This window comes from Gadus macrocephalus, chromosome 20 (genome assembly GCF_031168955.1).
Source record: "Gadus macrocephalus chromosome 20, ASM3116895v1".
Lineage (NCBI taxonomy): Eukaryota > Metazoa > Chordata > Actinopteri > Gadiformes > Gadidae > Gadus > Gadus macrocephalus.
The window spans coordinates 1307849-1326713 of NC_082401.1; the positions used below are offsets into that span (position 1 = coordinate 1307849).

The following is an 18865-nucleotide window of genomic DNA, read 5'->3' on the forward strand; positions in this document are numbered from 1 at the left end:
GCCGGGCAGCGCCTAGGCACCTCCGCCTCCGGCGGTGGTCCCTCGGCAGCGGGAAGCGGGGCTCAAGCGGGAGACATTCGCCGCCAACAATCCCTTTCTCCTCCATGTCGTGGTTCATGTTCTTGAGGGAGTCAAAGCCAAAGTTCCTTCCTCCCAATTCATTCTCAACAAAGGCTGAGATAACCCCCACTACGAGTCTCGTTGTAGAAATACCAGAGACGAGAGTCCGACGTGTTATGCGCCATAACACCAAAAGCACGGTTATCCAAATAACAAGGAAGTGTACAACACTTGTGTTACAGTCCTGGAGCTCTATATCTCAGTAATATCATATAATACATAGATATCTATATCATATATAATACATATTATCACGGCCAAAAGCTGTTTGCGCCTCCAGACGATATTATGAATCACAAACGACTTTGTCGGTTTCTGCGACGTCTCTGGTTCTTCCACTTACACATCAATCTGAAGTAGACTGCCGGGCGGTGGTGCTTCGCGGCGATGGTGCCTCGCGGCAACCGGCGGCATGTCGCAGTTCATGTACTTCCGCGAGTCAAAGCCAAAGTTCCTTTCCCCCCAATTCCTTCTCAACCATGGCTCAGATAACCCCCACTACAGTCTCGTTGTGGAAATACAAGAGACGTCAAGAACCGACAAGAAACACTTGCGTTACAGTGTGTGTATTCACACACACACACATGTGGCGCTCGCACGGTCGTGTCTCATTGGCGGGCCAACGTCTCTGGGCGGGCCAGGCAGAGACGTTGGGAGGAGCTTAGATGCTTTGTGACGACATACCTAAAGACATTCCAAATCAGTGGCTTGAGCCTCTGTTTTTTACCTTACCAGGGTTATTGGGCTGGGTGCGATTTATATAGAAATCGGGACAGCGAGAATGCCTAGTGGACTCGATGTGTTTCACCACAGCATTGCGTTTCAGATTAGGGTTCCCCGTTATAAACAGAGAGGAGCTTGCCATTGCCGATGGGGCTTCCTAACAAAATGTACAGAACATTTTCATGTTCTTAGCATCATAAACTAGCCACCCGAAATCCTTCAACCAGTCGGGGGTTGAATTTGGAGACTTTATCGACTACAGTAACAGCATTAACTTTCTCCACGCAGTCTATTCATAATATTGTAATGACCACGGAAGAGGCAGTGAATGAAGTATTGATTAGACAGCGATTTAGATACCTAATAAACCGTGGAACACACAAGACTGGTAACCATAGCAACGTAGGTAAACAAACCCCGCTAAACCCTCCCGTAGCGCCTCCCGTGCTACGGCCAGCCGGAGGCGCACAGAGCTTTTGGCCATGAAATTATGTATACAATACAATTATATTATATCAGGGTTTCCCCAGGTTTGATCAACCCAAATTTAAGACTTTTTTTAGACTTTTTTAAGACCACTTCAATTAAAATTAAGACCTACATCGCACCCATTAAGCAGTCGTAAAACGCGGTCGTGCATATGTTATTCATGTTTTTTTGGAACATATGAAACATTCATGTCAATACATTAATGAATGTGCCAAAGGATAAGTGTGCACTCACCAATCAAAGAGCCAAACTGAGGGCCTAACTCAAAGTCTAGAGGCCTGATGTCTCTTAAGACCATATACCCAGAAATGATAATAAAAGATTAAAAAAACAATACACAAAGTGATGGTGTGAAAGTGTAGCTGTATTTTTGGTTTAAATATCAAACTTTCAGTCCAATGCTTAAAATATATCTGTGGCATTCAGTAGGCCAATGCTGTGGTAAAGTGTGTAAAGTATGACCAAGTGTTTCTTTCTGTTCAATAGATAGAACTTTATCAATCCCCTCCCTGTAGGAGAAATTTGTTAATGTTTGTCCCTATAAAACAATAATGGCAACAAAAAAAAAAATACAAAACATGACGGTAACTCTAAAGTCAAACCGTCCAATCTGAAGGCTCTACTTAACCACTCCCCCTACTCACTTCCAGCAATGCAAAGCGAACAGAACTGAGGTGGGGAGGGCGTAGCTTAAGTAGTTTGTGACCGACCCAGAGGAACGCAACGCAAATTCAATGTGAACATGTATGAGGCTTTAATAAAATCCCGGACGATTTTGAAATTCCGCCCGGACACATTTATTTTTTAAGTGTCTCAAAAAGAGGGCATGTCTGGGCAAAAGAGGACGTCTGGTCACCCTTCGTAAGGGGAACCCATTTGATTCCTACCTGTTCCACTGTTAAATAGTGGCACAAGTTGGTGGGCGCTATCCTGGTAATTTCTCTGCGTGAGAAATACGAAGTGTGGCGTGTGAGCGTGTGCATGGGTCGAATTGCGTGTCTCACGCCGAATGCGTGAGACTTGAGAGCCCTGCTTCCCCATGATGTGGCGTCTCCTCTCGACTGATTATGTTTGTTGAGATTGCCGGCGCGAAAACCCAAAGTATTGTTCGCGCATACTCCAATAAATGAGACGTTCTCTGACGTTACGCAAAACCCCGATACGCAAAACGCCCCCTATTTTCCCCTTGTGTTACAGTCCGGTTGACTACGAAAACATATCCTAGTAGGAAATTTAAGACCATCTTTAAAAAATTAAGACTTGGGTACCGCAATTTAAGACTTTTTAAGGCCTTAATTTAGGAACATGAAATTTAAGACATTTTTTAGACTTTTAAGACCCCGCGGCTACCCTGTATATACTATTCTATATAGAGCTCGGGGAGTCGCAAACGGCAACAATCACTTTCTCCTCCATTCTGCGGTTCACCCCGGACTGCACTGCAGGGAACGGTTGGCCGGTTGAAAACTGATTGGCTGTTACGTTACGCACGTAACTCAGTGGCCACGCTGTTGAACGCTGATTGGCTGTCATCACACGAATGTCGCGGCAAAGTTTAAATATTTCAAATCGAGCAAAAGTGGCTTGCTGCAAATCCACCTGAAATCCACGTGAACGCGCTCGCCCGTGCCGGGCAAAAGTGTCGCGCTGCAAATGGAATCGTTGCTTTGTATGGAATCGTTTCGTCCCTTCGCGTTTGGTGTGAACGCACAGTATAGTGCGCTGTGGAGAAGTAACTCGCACGCGTGCTCCCGTTTTGTTTTTCTCGTTCGCACGCCGAAATATTCGCTCGCAAATGCGAGTGAAATGGGCGCACTGTAGAGCCCTGCATGGGACCTTTAAATCAAAAATGTTATAAAATCCCTGTTTAACCTAATACAAATGACTGACTAATATACTGTTATATTATCTGTGCATATAGAGATCTCCAGTCTCTCCAGTAAGAACTGCTCATATTGCTGCGTTATTGCCTCTGTTGTAGAGACAACACAGGAACACCTCTACCTAAGCCCCCCCCCCCCCCTGAACATTGCTGTTTTGTTGTTTTCTTAATGAGTAGTATCTTATTTTCCCAACCGCAGAGCGTCCAATCAAATTTACATCAATAAGAAACCGCCAGTGTGTGTAGTATGGAAAGCCAAGAAGGCCACTAGCCGGCCCTAGAATGGCGCGGTAAAGGTGCTAAACCGCACGGAAACCGTACGGAATCCGTGCGGTTTGGCAGGAATTCTGTACGGATTCCGTACGGGTCCGTACGGTTTTTGATTCACTCCGGATATTAGGTATGCAGAACGAGCCCCTCCCTCTATTTCCCTAACTTTGAAGGCTGTCTAACCAATCAGTGAAGAGAAATACCAAACTAAAGTAACGCATTGTCGAGAGCTGCAGTGCCTCCATGTTTCGCCGTAACATAAAGCTGTGTTGTCTTTACTAGTTTCACTACAATGTAATGACCACCACTAGCTAGTGGAAAATACATTTGTGTCTAGTACAGTGATATATTTGTATATGTTAGGCTATATATTGTTGCGTTTTTTCTTGAAGAAATAGTCCAATCCTTGGTCGCATTTAACTCACTTTATTTGTTAAAGTAGGCATATTTCGGTATGGTAACTATGAAGCATAAGGGAGGGAATTGTATCTAACGCGTGAGAGAGAAATACCGTGAGCTACTTCAAGCCCTGTGCTTAAAACACGTAACAATATTGAGATGGCAGTGTGCGAAATACCCGTCAATATTCGGGGATGTCCTCATCCCCAGATTGTTCTCGATATGCAGTAGCCAGCTAGGCCATAACATACCAATATTTCATGGATGCAAGCAAGCCAAGACAATCAATCTATATCTATAGCCTTCATGACAACACACACACACACACACATGCACACACTTTAAACACACTGGTGGTGCAACACTGACATAGGAGCCTGCATTGGCTAAAGTTGTTGGGATGCACGTCATTTTATAACAGGGAGAGGTTGTGCGTTACAATGCAAACACGACAATAATTGGCACCATTCTTGCGCACTCAGAAGAACATGAACTGAATTAAATGCCAGGTATATAGCATATCGGAGACGGGCACACAATCAGTGCACTTGCAAATGAGAGCCTGCAGTATGACCGATCTTGTGACGTTATTTAACCATCCATCTACAGCTAATACGATCAGACAGATACATCATTGATCACATATAAGCCCACAAAAATAAATCAGGAAAAAAAATATATCGCCCGTCATTAGTTTTCCGAGAGAGTCCTATGTCCGAGTCAACGTCAGGGTCAGTGAATACAGCATGTGATGTACGTACCACTGCATTGGGTCGGAGTGACTGACACATGACAAGTACCGACACAGACAAGTGATGCATCATGGCGACTGTCAAGAAAAGGAAGGTGGACGCAGAATGCCGCGTATTTCAGGAAAAATGGACAAATGACTTTTTCTTTGTTGAAGTGAAAGGCAAGCCAGTGTGCCTAGTTTGTGGCGAGGCGCTTGCGGTGATGAAAAAGGCCAATGTCGAGCGCCATTACAGCTCGAAACATGCTAAACTCGACGAGTTGAAAGGACAAATGCGTTTGGATAAAATTAACGCTCTTCGTCGGAGTTTGGGTGCTCAACAAGCAGCTTTCACACGGCCACAGACTGACAGAGAGAATTTTACGCGTGCAAGTTTTGTGGTGAGTGAACTGATAGCCACGAAGCTGAAACCTCACGCTGAAGGAGAGTTCGTGAAGGAGTGCCTCGTAGCCGCCGCGGAGCTGCTCGCGCCCGACAAAGTGAAATTATTTCAAAGCGTCAGTTTGTCCCGGAGAACCGTTTCAGAAAGGATTACTGATATGGCGCAAGATATTGAAAAAACACTCAAAAACACTGCAAGAGACTTTGAGTATTTTTCTCTGGCCTGTGACGAGACAACAGACATCACACACACAGCGCAGCTTGCCATTTTTCTGCATGGGATTACGTCTGAGTTTGAAACAAAGGAGGAGTTGCTGTCTTTGCAAGCCATGCATGGCACTACTAAAGGTGAGGATTTGTTCAATCAAGTTATTGTGGCCATGAACAATTTTGAACTGCCATTTGAGAAGTTGAGCGGCATCGCCACTGACGGAGCTCCCGCAATGGTTGGCACGCAAAAAGGATTGACTGCTTTAGTCAAAAAAGAAATGAGCCGACTGAGTCTGGATCCAAGTGATTTAGTTGTATGCCACTGTATCATACATCAAGAGAGTTTGTGTGCACATTCCCTGAAGCTTAACAATGTGATGAAAACAGTTGTGTCCACCATAAACTTCATTAAAAGCAGAGGGCTGAACAACCGCCAGTTCAAGGAGTTACTCAGCGAGCTTGAGTCAGAGTATGGTGATAATAATAATAATAATACATTTTATTTAAAGCGCCTTTCATGACACCCAAGGTCGCTTCACAAACAATCATCTCATTACAATTACAATAATCTCATCGAAATAAATAAAAATAAGAAAAATAAAAGTCAGTCAGTCAGTCCATAAGCTATCTTGAAGAAATTAGTTTTAAGTCTGCTTTTAAAGTCAGTAATTGAGTCACAGTGTCTGATGTAGTCTGGCAGTGAATTCCACAACTTGGGGGCGATGTAGCTGAAAGCCCTCTCTCCCAGGGTGCTGAGGTTCGCCATAGGGACATGCAGTAGGCCTGCTGTGGAGGATCTCAGTGAGCGGGCAGGAGTGTAGGATTCCAGGAGTTCAGAGAGGTAGGTGGGGGTATTGTTGTGTAGGGACTTGTAGGTCAGGAGCAGGACTTTAAATTGAATTCGGTAGGCTACTGGAAGCCAGTGCAGTTGGATAAGCAATGGTGTTACATGGCTGGTGGATTTAGAGCGTGTTACAATCCTTGCTGCAGAATTCTGCATGAGTTGGAGCCGGTGGAGTAGCTTATTTGGGATTCCAGACAAGATGGAATTACAGTAGTCGAGGCGGGATCTGGTTTATCATTGTGAAGTGCGATGGCTGAGTCGTGCAAATATGCTCGTACGGTTTTATACACTGCGGGAAGAAGTCAGACGCTTCATGGAGATGAAGGGTAAATCTGTCATGGAGCTCAGTGATGGCAAGTTCCTCCGTGATCTGGCCTTCATGGTGGACATCAGCAAGCACCTGTCAGAGCTAAACATCAAGCTGCAAGGTCCCAACCAGCTCATCAGCTCTCTGCTTTCAAATGTGAAATCATTTGAAGTGAAGTTAAGGCTTTGGCAAGGACAGCTGGAAAGGGGAAACACTGTGCACTTTCCCACCCTACAAGAACAAAAGCCTGATGTTACGACTGAATATGCTGGTGAGTGTGCAAAACTCATCCAGGCATTTGATGAGAGGTTTCATGATGTGAAAAATATACAAAAGGAACTCGACGTGTTTGCGACACCATTTAATGTGCAACCGTCTGATGTGCCAGACAACCTCCAAATGGAAATAATTGATCTGCAAAACAACAACGAGCTCAAAGCCAAGTACCACAACCTTTCTCTGCTGGACTTTTACAAACTGTATGTTCGTGCTGAGGATTTTCCCATCCTGAGGAGACATGCCCTGAAGTTTGCATCTCTGTTTGGGACAACGTATCGCTGTGAACAGTTCTTTTCAAAACTGACTCTTGCAAAGACTCGCTTCCGCTCAAGACTGACTGACTCAAACTTGGAAAACCAGCTTTGAGTAGCATCATCATCACTGCCAGCTGACATCAGACGCCTTGCTAGAGAAAAACAGCCATCACATTAGGTGAGTCTAGAAATGCAGCAAACATGAGGCTTAGTAACACAGCAGTTTTCATCTTTAGTTATGTGTTCATAATGGTATGGCCCTCTGAGGACTTTGGAAAAATTTAAATGGCCCTTGATGTGAAAAAGGTTCCCCACCCCTGCACTACCTGGACATTTGTGATGGACAGAGCTGCCTTCAGTTTTGGGCCATGAGCAGGCGCACCCTCCCCTCTTTGTTCAAGGTGGAGGTAAGAGTTATGGCAGTCCCTGCATCAAGTGCACCTGTTGAACGTGTGTTCAGCCATGGTGGGGTGATAATGTCACCCCATCATTCAGAACTCAGTGACAAAGTACTGTCAAATTAATTATTGTGCAAATGCAATGCATTGTAAGTCGATGTACGTTGCGAGGAGGCGAGGAGCAAGATTGCTACCAGCTTTCAGGCTTGTGTATTACTAGTTCCCCTTCCTACAGTATGTGTAATGTATGTGATATTACTTTTGAAATATTCTTTTTTTTCATGTCTGATGCCATGTGTTGCAAATAATATTCTACAACATGTAGGGAGATTGAGTGATTGACTTGAACTGTTCTCGTATACAGCCACCTAGAGGTTCTATTTGATTACGTTCATAGGTTGGAGGTAATGATCATAAAAACATTTTCAAACTATTCACATAATGGTTTTGGAATGTTTCGAATAGTTTGAGTTATTGTTATTGTTAAGAAATTGTCTTTGTTAATGTTGAAATAAAACTCAACTTATGAACCACTCTCTTTACCGATTTTTAAATGTGGAAACTGGGTTAGATCATCAGATTTTTGTATGACTTGACTTGTGACTTGCTTGACCTGAGCAATGACTTGACTTGTGACTTGCTTGATTCTCACCACAGTGACTTGGGACTTGCTTGAGACTTGAAGGTTATGACTTGAGACTTGCTTGTGACTTGCACATGAGTGACTTACTCCCACCTCTGACATCAACACACAAACAACCAGCCAAGAAGCAAATTACTTTGGCTGCGTCCTTTTCCAAAGCAGTCCCGTATGAAAAAAAAAGTCAGAAATGGAAAGAAATTACTGCTGCTGTCACACACTACATAGCCAAAGATATGGCCCCAATAAGTGTTGTTGAAAAGCCTGGTTTCAAAAACCTCGTTAAGACGCTTGACCCTAAATATGAGTTGCCTGGTCGCAAGTTTTATGCCGAAAAAGCTCTACCAGAGCTATACATATCAGAGAGAGAGAAGCTGGCCCACACGCTCACAGACGTGACTTTTTACGCGTCGACCACCGATTTGTGGTCGAGCAGGACGTGTGATCCTTATTTAAGTTTCACAGTACACTACATTGCCAACTGGGAGTTGAAGATCGCGTGCCTTCAAACAAGCTTTTTCCCGGAAGATCATACCGGCGAGATATTGGCACACGGCTTGGAGGAAGTACAGGCAGCATGGAATTTGCAACAAGCCCGTCAAGTCAGCATCACCACAGATAACGGGGCCAACATCGTTAAAGCTTGTAACCTGATTGGTTGGACAAGACTGCAGTGTTTTGGCCACCGGCTGCACCTGTCAATTGGTGAGTACTGGTATCCACCTAGTGGTAGTAAAGTCATCATTTATTTTAGATTTTTTTTTATCAGCAATGTTAAAATTGACTAGCCTACTGTTAATTAAAACTTTAAGAGAGCTTCAAATAGTTTTATGGATCAAAAAATGAATAAAAAAATGTATGTGATTTATGCATATTCATGTGTATATTGAAAGAAAACTATTTGAAGTTAGAGTTCATTTTAAAATCTAAATGATTTCTGTATAAAATGTACAAAAGATGAAAAGATAATTATAAATTATGTTTGAAAAAATTAATTTGGTGTTGCTGAAGAATTATGGATTTCTTTACAAATATTATAACATTAAAATGTTTGTTTGTTTTTAATCTCAGAGAGAAGTATGAAAGACCCCCGGATCGACCGTGCTGTCAGCCTATGCAAAAAGGTGGTGAGCAGCTTCTCTTTTAGCTGGAAGAGAAGGAGAGACCAGGCCAAAGCTCAGCAAGAGCTGAACATTCCTGAACACCAGCTGATCAGCGAGTCTCCTACCAGGTGGGGATCCAGACAAAAAATGATAGAGAGGGTGCTGGAGCAGGAGCGTGCCGTTTCCAAAATCTTGGGCTCAGACAAAAAAACAAGGCATCTTGTTCTTCATTGGCAAGACCTGGAAGTCCTTGAATCCATTAATAGGGCTCTAAAACCCCTAGTCGAATTCACCGATGCCTTATCAGGTGAAGACTATGTCACAGTGTCCCACGTCAAGCCTGTGCTCCATCTCTTTGAGTCCAGCATCTTGGCTGTTCAGGAGGATGACACTCCACTGACAAAGTCAATCAAAGTCTCCATCCTGGACTATCTTAAGGAGAAATTTGCTGACCCTGAAACAAACAAGTTGCTGGACATGGCTTCTCTCATGGATCCCAGGTTCAAAACGACATACATTGCAGAGGAAAAGACCGAGGACATCAAGCTCAGAGCCATGGCTGAGATGGAGAAAATGCTGTCTGACCAGGGTGCAGCTGAGGCCACTGTTTCACAGCCTCAAGAAGAGCCACCAAAGAAGAAAACTGAAGTTTTTTAAAAAAAGCTACGCCGTGCTCTGCCTCTGCCACACCATCACAGAGAGGCCAGATACACACAGAGATGTCCACCTACCTGCAGTCTGCCGCTGCTGACAGTGAGTCTGATCCCCTGCAGTGGTGGAAGAAACATGAAGACATGTTCCCAAACCTTAAAAATCTGGCCATTAAGTATCTATGTGTGCCTGCCACCAGTTCCCCTTCGGAAAGGGTATTCAGTACCAGTGGGAACATTGTCACATGCCAGCAGGCATCTCTCAAGTCTGAAACTGTGGATAGGCTTGTGTTTTTGGCACAGAACCTGTAGCTCATTTCATATGTTGCCACACACCTGTGACATGATTGTTCTTGTCCTGTAAGTGTTTGTTTTACAGTGACATTTCTGACCTTAGCTTCTTTTCTTCACATATTATTTGACAATTTTTTGGATTTAATGTTGTAATGAACAATGCAAACAAGATGCACTTTAATTTAGTTAATTATTATTACTATTTATTTGTCAGGGGTTGCTCAATGCATTTTTTTGTTGGCTTTGAGCTCTCTTTTGGTTAACCAGTCATAAAAAACATGATGGAAAAAAGGTGCACTTTGATTTAATTTTGTATTATGATCATTATTTCTTGTCAGTGTTTTGAATGCACATTTGTTTGGCTTTGAGCTCTGTTTTTGCTCGAAAATAATTAACGGTTTGAATAAATGCTGTGTTGGAAAATCTAACTTGCTGTGATTTTCCTTTTCTTATGTGCAAGTTCTAAATTCTTCCAATAGAAAGCACTAATGAGTTTAAACAATATGTTGTTTCATGCAATCTACATGCAGACTTATGTTTCAGGAATACTCGAATTATTATAACATGTAGTAACATTATGCCAGACATGGTTGAATCGAGCATTTATGATGTGCTCTAGAGGAGATTCAAAATATATCGAGATATATATCGTGTATGCATGCATCCCTCACCTATTAATAATAATACTTCTACATATATTTATTTTTTTTGAACTCGAAATTATTATTTATGGGATTAATTTACTATGATTGTTGTAGCCTTTGAGCTGGTAGCTTAATAACATCGCCTAGCTATGGATCCAAAGAAGAGTAAGATATAAAAGCTGAAAACAACATCATACAGCCCTGATATTCAGAAGCTCTGCACCGAAATTCAGAAACAAAAATCCCATTAAACTGGATGAGTGTGTTTGATTTCTCATTATAGCAAGTTGTAATTTTTCGTAGAAAACACCCTGAGCATATATTCTCTTTTGCTCATGCAGGTCCCAAGCGTTGCTTGGAATCAATGCAACAGGACTACTTCACACTGAACTGGAGAGTCAAAATCCAATTGTTTTCTATGATGCAATGATATTAATTTAATTTGCACAAACATGGACTGAAACTGCAGAGCTAGGCCTACTCAGTTTCAACTAAAAAAACTGTTAGTGGATTTTTCCTGCTTTCCTCCTTCATGTCTTGCTAGATATAACGTCCAAAAAAAAGGTTGCTTGTTATGTAGCCTATGTTTTATTAAAAATGCATAAACTCTAATTGCCTATACAGGCTATTTAATTGCTAAAGTAGCTAAATAGCCTATTAAAAAAATATATATGCGGTCCCAGACAGCTATCCACACCACATTTCTAAACAAAAATGGCCCTTTACAAAGAAAAGGTTGCCGTCCCCTGATCTAGAGAGACAGACAGGGAGACAGACAGACAGAACATCTGACAGACCGACTCGCCAACAGAGAGACAGCTGTTATATATATAACTAGATCTGCTTTGCCCTCACACACACACACAACACGCATGTGATTAAGTGTGTAAATCAGCCTCGTCGTGATATTCCAAACTGAAACATTAAAACTAAAGGCTCAAAAGTGAGAGAAAGAGGAGGAAGAGAGGGATGGAGAAAAATATCTCTATAATATAGACCTTAAAATATAGACCCAAGCTTTTCGAAAGCATCAGGCCTCTGATAAGAATAATTGCCGGACATCATACAACTCTGTACAGCTATGAATCTCATTAAGGACAGAATAACACATTAATATCCCCAGGCCGTGCTAGTGAGGAGGACCAAGGCACGTCAGGTTGTTTGGACAAAAGAAGAGTTTTTTTCTTGTGTTTTTTTTTCTGAAGGGAACTTTGTCTCCTCTTTAGTGCAGGAACATGAAGAGGAAAAAGTAAGATAGATAATAAGAGTATCATTAAGTATTTGTTTTAGTATGACTGAATTATGAGTAATACTAAGTATTAGTATAACTAATTTGTTAGTATTACTAGGTGTAAGCCTTGCCAAAGTGAAAAGCAATTGAGAGCCCTGTTCTGATCTGAATCCATCATGCAGTGACTTCATACTCCACTAGGGTTCACTGTTTCTCTGCTCAAGTTCAGTTCATCAGATCCAGATGAATTTCCCAAACATTCCTAGTACTGTATATGAGACTTGAGCAGATGCTGAAGAACAGAGAGCAATGGGGGATGAGATGCATTACCTTCCGAGTGAGAGGCACCTCGATGGGCACAGGCACCAGCTGGGCCAGCAGACAGCCGTAGAACGCCACCATGAACATCACCGGGTCGCTGTTCGGGAACACCAGCGCCACCTGCAGAGAGCATGCTGTTAGCCCAGCTAGCCACAACGTCCACACACAAACACACACACACACACACACACACACACACACACACACACACACACACACACACACACACACGCACACACACACACACACACACACACACACACACACACACACACACACACACACACACACACACCTACTCGGCCAAACACACACACTCACACACACACACCCACCCACCCACCCACCCACACACACACAACAAAACACACACATAGACACACCCCAATGTCTACAATCATTGAGTTGATTATTACGGTCTGTTAGTCAGACATTCTGCAGGTCAAATTCCCTCAGCGGTCAGTGTTCTTCCACTATCGCCTAATTTCCCATTAATGTCTCATTGGTGTGTCGCAATTTGTCGAGCCCCCGACTCATTTATTTAGCTTCTTTATCATCCTTATTTCCAAACGTGTCTGAGTGTGTGAGTGTCCTAGAGTGTGTGTGTGAGTTCGAGTTCCAGTGCGAGAGTGTGAGTGTGTGTGTGTGGGCCTGTGTGTAACAGCATTGACTCAATGCCAAGGTGGAGCTGACGAGTGGGGTCTCATTGGGATCTAGGAGGGGGGGGTTCTCCACCGGGGGGTCAGGGGGTTCTCTAGGAGGGGAGGTTTCTCTAGAAGGGGGTCTCAGTGGGCTCTCTGGAGGGGGGTCAGGGGGTTCTCTGTATTTAAAAATGTATTTCAGGGGAAACAGATGTTATTTGGTGATTTTCCATCATTCGAATACCTTAGTGCTGTATTGAAATGCTCCCCCAGAGTTCTCCTCTTAATTATTTACAGGCCACCCACATATTCTCTAATTTTTTCGATGACTTCGAAGAATTATTGTCTAACATCTCCACAGAATTTGACTGTCTAGTTATAACTGGTGACTTCAATTTTCATACTGATGATTTGAATGACAAGTGTGCAAAAAAACCTTTTACCATTTTGGACACATTTGAACTGTCTCAACATGTGAAAGAGGCTACTCATTGTAAGGGGCACACTCTAGACCTGGTTATCACAAAGGGCCTCAATGTTTCTGATCTCTCTGTGACTGATCCTTCCTTATATGACCACTTTTGTGTTTTCTTTAACATATCTTTTATTCCCGACATACAGACAAAATCAAATACTGTCAAAAAACGGTATATCAATGAAGATTCTAATGTACTTTTTAAAAAGGCCATCTCCTTGCTACCACCTCTCAACCCATGTTCTGCTGATGATCTTGTAGAAAACTTTAATTAGAAAATTCTGAAAGTCATAGATGTCATTGCACCTTATAAGGTTAAAACGATTTCTGGAAAGCAAAAGGCACCCTGCAGAAAAGCTGCTTCTGTAACAGCACAGAAAAAAGAATGCAGGAAGGTTGAACGCATCTGGCGTAAAACAAAACTTCATATTCACCATGATATCTATAATGGTGAATATGAAGTTGCCTACAATTGAGACAAAAAAAATGCTAGAGAAACATTTTTCTCCAATATCATTAAAACCAACACTAATAATGCAAAAACCCTATTTGCATCTGTTGACAGACTGACCAACCCCCCAACACAAATTCCACCTGATCTCCATTCCACGCAGAAATGCAATGAGTTTGCAGCTTTTTATACTGATAAAATTGAAGGACGCGCCATCAATATCTCCACTTCAAACAATAATGTTGGACTACCACCCTGTTCAGGTAAAAGTAACGTGGCAAGGATGGCATGCTTTAATGTTATATAGACTCTCAAAATCTTGTGGAAACTGTGACACAACTAAAGCCATCCACCTGTTGCCTTGATACTTTACCTACCAACCTCTTTAAGAATGTTTTCGACTGCCTAGCAGTAGACATATTGCAGATAGTTAACAACTCTCTCCAGTCAGGCAATTTCCCAAAAGCTTTGAAAACTGCAGTTATTAAACACCTTTTAAAAAAGCGGAGCCTAGATGCCTCTATTATTAACAACTACAGACCAATATCAAATCTACCCTTCATAAGTAAAATCATTGAGAAAGTTGTCCTCCAGCAACTTAATCACTTCCTGCCATACATAAGCCTACATAAGCTTTCTAGACCACTAAGATCCTCTGAGACCAATCTGTTAATTATCCCCAGAGTAAACACGAAACATGGGAAAGCAGGATTTAGTTACTATGCAACAAATAGCTTGAATAAACTCCTAGAGGATTTAAGACTTGCCCCAGCTCTGAGCACCTTTAAAACAAGACTGAAGACTTTTATGTTTGCTTTAGCTTTCTGCTAAATCTTAAATACATTGCACTTTCTAAAAAGCTTTTTTAACTTGGCCTTTATTTTCTATTTTAATACTAAAATGCCTTTTTAACTTTATATTTTACCCATTTCTTTGCATATGTTTCCTTTTACTTATCTATTATTTTATTTTATTGTATGACAATGTTTATAAGTGAAGCACTTGGAGTCTGCCTTGTGTATGAAAAGTGCTATATAAATAAAGTTGCTTTGCCTTGCCTTCTCTAGGAGGGGGGGGGGTCGCGGGGGGTTCTCTAGGAGGGGGTCAGAGGGTTCTCTAGGAGGGGGGGGGTCGTGGGGGGTTCTCTAGGAGGGGGTCAGAGGGTTCTCTAGGAGGGGGGGGGGGGGGGGGGGGGTTCTCTAGGGGGGCGGTCTCCGGGGGCTCTCTACGGGGGGGACTCACTCTGTCCCCAGGCAGCAGCAGCGGCTCATTCCTGCTGCTCAGCTTGTTCAGCAGGCTGTAGGCCAGCTTCTGACTGCGGCTCCACAGTTTACCTGCAGGAGAAACAGACGTTACCACTCCTCTGGGGTCCGGCGTCCTGCCAGGCTGCGCCAGAGCCTTGTAACCAGGAACTCAAAGAGGCAGACTTCACCTTGTTTCCTGTTTGTTATGGCCGTGTTCTACGAGAGGCTCGTTTGTGTGGCAAGACGCAGCTCTCAGAAGAGCATCTTTTCTCCAGTGCCTACAGTGCCCAGTTCTAGACAGTGTGTAAACCTTTACCGACACCCTGTCTGAGAGCCCTGGTTTCAGGACAGCATGAGGAGCTGGTTCGCCTACGAATCTGACCCCTATGAATACAGGGTCAGATTGAGCACAACAAAGTAAAAAGCCCTGTTCACTTCGATTACGCTTGTCTCATTATTAACCTATAGTCAACACTTTGAAACACCCAAACAACACTTATCTGTAATCCAATTCCCTCTACCTCAATTAATGAAGTGAGTTGAAGTTTCAACCAGGCAAGGCTAGGGAGTTGTGTTGATACAGCCCCTCAAACAGGCCCCTCAGCCCATTCGAGCAAAAGGCAATTATTGAAAAAAGGGATGTGAAAAAGAAATGACCACAAAAGGTCAAACAATAAATCTGCCAGTGTGGAAGAAGATATTGATGACGTGTTTTGAGGCATTTGGATAAAAACAGACAAACTCCGATCCACCATTGAGGTTTAAAATGAGCAGAACACAAGGAAAGTACTGAGACCTTAGACTGGTCGGCCTACAGAAGGGCCAGCTCCTACCGTAGGCCTGTAGGCCCAGCCCCTACCGCAGGGCCAGGTCCTACCATAGGCCCAGCTCCTACCATAGGGCCGAGCTCCTACCGTAGGGCCGAGCTCCTACCGTAGGGCCCAGCTCCTACCGTAGGGCCCAGCTCCTACCGTAGGGCCCAGCTCCTACCGTAGGGCCCAGCTCCTACCGTAGGGCCCAGCTCCTACCGTAAGCCTGTAGGCCCAGCTCCTACCTTAAGCCCAGCTCCTACCTTAGGCCCAGCTCCTACCGTAGGGCCCAGCTCCTACCGTAGGGCCCAGCTCCTACCGTAGGGCCCAGCTCCTACCGTAGGGCCCAGCTCCTACCGTAAGCCTGTAGGCCCAGCTCCTACCTTAGGCCCAGCTCCTACCGTAGGGCCCAGCTCCTACCGTAGGGCCCAGCTCCTACCGTAGGGCCCAGCTCCTACCTTAGGCCCAGCTCCTACTGAAGGGCCATTTCCTAGCGTAGAGCCAGCTCCGATGTGTGGGCCCAGCTCCTACCATAAGGAGTGAGTTGGGTCCAGGCCTACTATAGGGTCCAGTGAGGTCCACTAGGGTCCAGGTCTTACTATAGGTGAGTTTGTATGGTCCAGTAGGGTCCACGTCTTACCGTAGGTGAGTTTGTATGGTCCAGTAGGGTCCAGTAGAGTCCAGGTCTTACCGTAGGTGAGATTGTATGGTCCAGTAGGGTCCAGTAGAGTCCAGGTCTTACCGTAGGTGAGTTTGTATGGTCCAGTAGGGTCCAGTAGAGTCCAGGTCTTACCGTAGGTGAGTTTGTATGGTCCAGTAGGGTCCAGTAGAGTCCAGGTCTTACCGTAGGTGAGTTTGTATGGTCCAATAGGGTCCAGTAGGGTCCAGTAGGGTCCAGGTCTTACCGTAGGTGAGTGTGTAGACGGCCTTGCCCGAGTTGTCCAGTGCGGTCAGACAGGGGCTCTTGGGCTGGGTGGACCCCCAGCGCTGGAGGGCTGCCAGCAGGGAGGGAGGCCGGTGGCCCCCCCCCCCCTCCAGAGGCTCACCCTCCAGGGGCCCCATCTGCTGGCCCTCGGGCTTGGGCTGGTGAGGGTCAGGCTGTTGGACTGGGAGGACCAGAGTTTAGATATTTTGTATTGTGGTTAGCAGGAGATAATAATAATACAGTTACTTTAGTACCTTTTAAAACGTGTGTTTACAAAGTCAACCATAAATAGACACAGGCCCTTACAGAATAAGCAGTGGGCTCAGACAGTTCTAAGGGGTTGTGTTCAGCAGAGGTCTGTTAAACTGCCTGTTTGTTCTAGATGAGGTCGCCGCTGTGTGTGTGTGTTCTGATTTGACGTCTCCTTGTGTTGAAACAGAAACAGGTGAGACAGTGATTTTGCGGTATAGGTTTATAAAGAACTCCCTTCCCTTCCCTCTTCTTCCATCTTGTCCTGAGCCATTCTGACTCAGGGGAACCAGAAGTTCGCTTCCACTTCTACTCTGTAACCTTCTACTGATCGATCTCGATCTCAACCTCTATCTTCCTCTTTCCCTCTCTCTCTATATATTTCTCTTTATCCCTTTCCAATCCCTAACTATCTCCAGCCCCCCCCCCCCCCCACCCCCTCTGTGTGGGCCAGACCCAGTCACACACACACGCTTCACAGAGAAGCTCATCTCCAGATCCACCTCCAGATGCATACACACACAAACACACACCTTTGGATCCGCACACAAGCACACACACACTCCTTCAGATCCACACACACACACACACACACACACACACACACACACACACACACACACACACACACACACACACACACACACACACACACACACACACACACACACACACACACACACACACACACACACACACACCTCCCTGCTACTGCAGGACAAAATGGCTTAATGGAGCGCGAATGTGCCCGCTGTTCCTGTGTGTTCTAGTGTGTAAGTGTGTTTGTGTGTGTTGGTGTGTCCTGTCGCCCCCTCCACCACACCACACCGAATGGTTCTAGCACTGCCAAGGCCAACAAAAGCCACAAAAAGAAAACTCCATGAACACGTTGATCCGAAACCACAAGCAAGGCCCGCCTCTTCAAGCTCATCAACCAATAAAAAGTCTATGTTCCTTACGAACAAACACTCAGATACCCAACCAAAGCCTGGACGGACAATAATTGAGATAAAAAGTGATGTAGTGGGTTACATTCTACGGCTATGGATGGATCCAGGTCCCAAGCTCAAACTGAATGCACACTGTTTGATAAACGTGGGATAAGATATAAACATGGACTCATGCCCTCAAAGGGATGAATGATCTCCACAAACTGTCTAGTAGGAGTGGCTAGGTAACAGGTTAGACTCTGAGGATCATACGATCCACGCTGTGAAAGGCAGTGAAGTTCCAGGAAGGGTTTTCTCCCATGTTGAATTCATGCTGCATGTATTGGTAACTGACCAATGAGGGGAGATGATGCAGATGGGGAGGAGCCTCTTACCATCCAGAAGCTCTTCGAAGTCGTCCAGGAAGAACTCCCTGAGGGGGGGTCGCTTGGGCCGCTTCAGGGTGTTGAGGAGCTGCTGGATCTTAGAGGAGACGCGGCTGTTGACCGGGACCCCTGCAGGAGGGGGGGGGGGGGGGGGGGGGGGGAGAGGGGGAAGAGGTGGAGAGAGGGAGGGAGGGGACATGCAGGAGGACCAGAAGACAAAAGGAGATAAAGATAAAGACATTAGATAGCAGCAGGGAGAGGGTGGAGGGGAGAGCATCAGGGAGAGGGTGGGGGAGATAGCAGCAGGGGGGAGGGTGGGGGAGATAGCAGCAAGAGGAGGGTGGGGGAGACAGGGAGGATGGATGGCGAGACAGAGTGAAGGATAGGGAGCAGGCAGGAGCAGAGGAAGGAGGGTATACAGAGGACAGACACACAGACGAAAAGGTCAGCACGGTACCAGCTCAGCTGTCCGTCACAAAGCAGCACAATGACTCATACGGTCGTGTGGAGGTCAGAGGTCAAGGCCTGTCGCTGAGCAGCACTCTCCCTTCTAGTCACCAGGCGGG

General features: G+C 44.8%; 1 protein-coding gene across 7 annotated transcripts in view; it reads right to left on the minus strand.

Annotated features, from left to right (window-relative positions):
• The window catches only part of dip2a (disco-interacting protein 2 homolog A), a 155671-nt gene that overhangs the window by 50074 nt on the left and 86732 nt on the right, over positions 1 to 18865 (minus strand). For all 7 annotated transcript variants that reach the window (XM_060040939.1, XM_060040937.1, XM_060040936.1 and 4 more), the window contains 4 exons: positions 18309 to 18428; positions 16716 to 16916; positions 15000 to 15091; positions 12200 to 12310 (listed from right to left, as the gene is read on the minus strand). In XM_060040939.1, coding sequence (XP_059896922.1) covers positions 12200 to 12310; positions 15000 to 15091; positions 16716 to 16916; positions 18309 to 18428 — 524 coding nt within the window. The remainder of the gene's footprint in view (positions 1 to 12199; positions 12311 to 14999; positions 15092 to 16715; positions 16917 to 18308; positions 18429 to 18865) is intronic.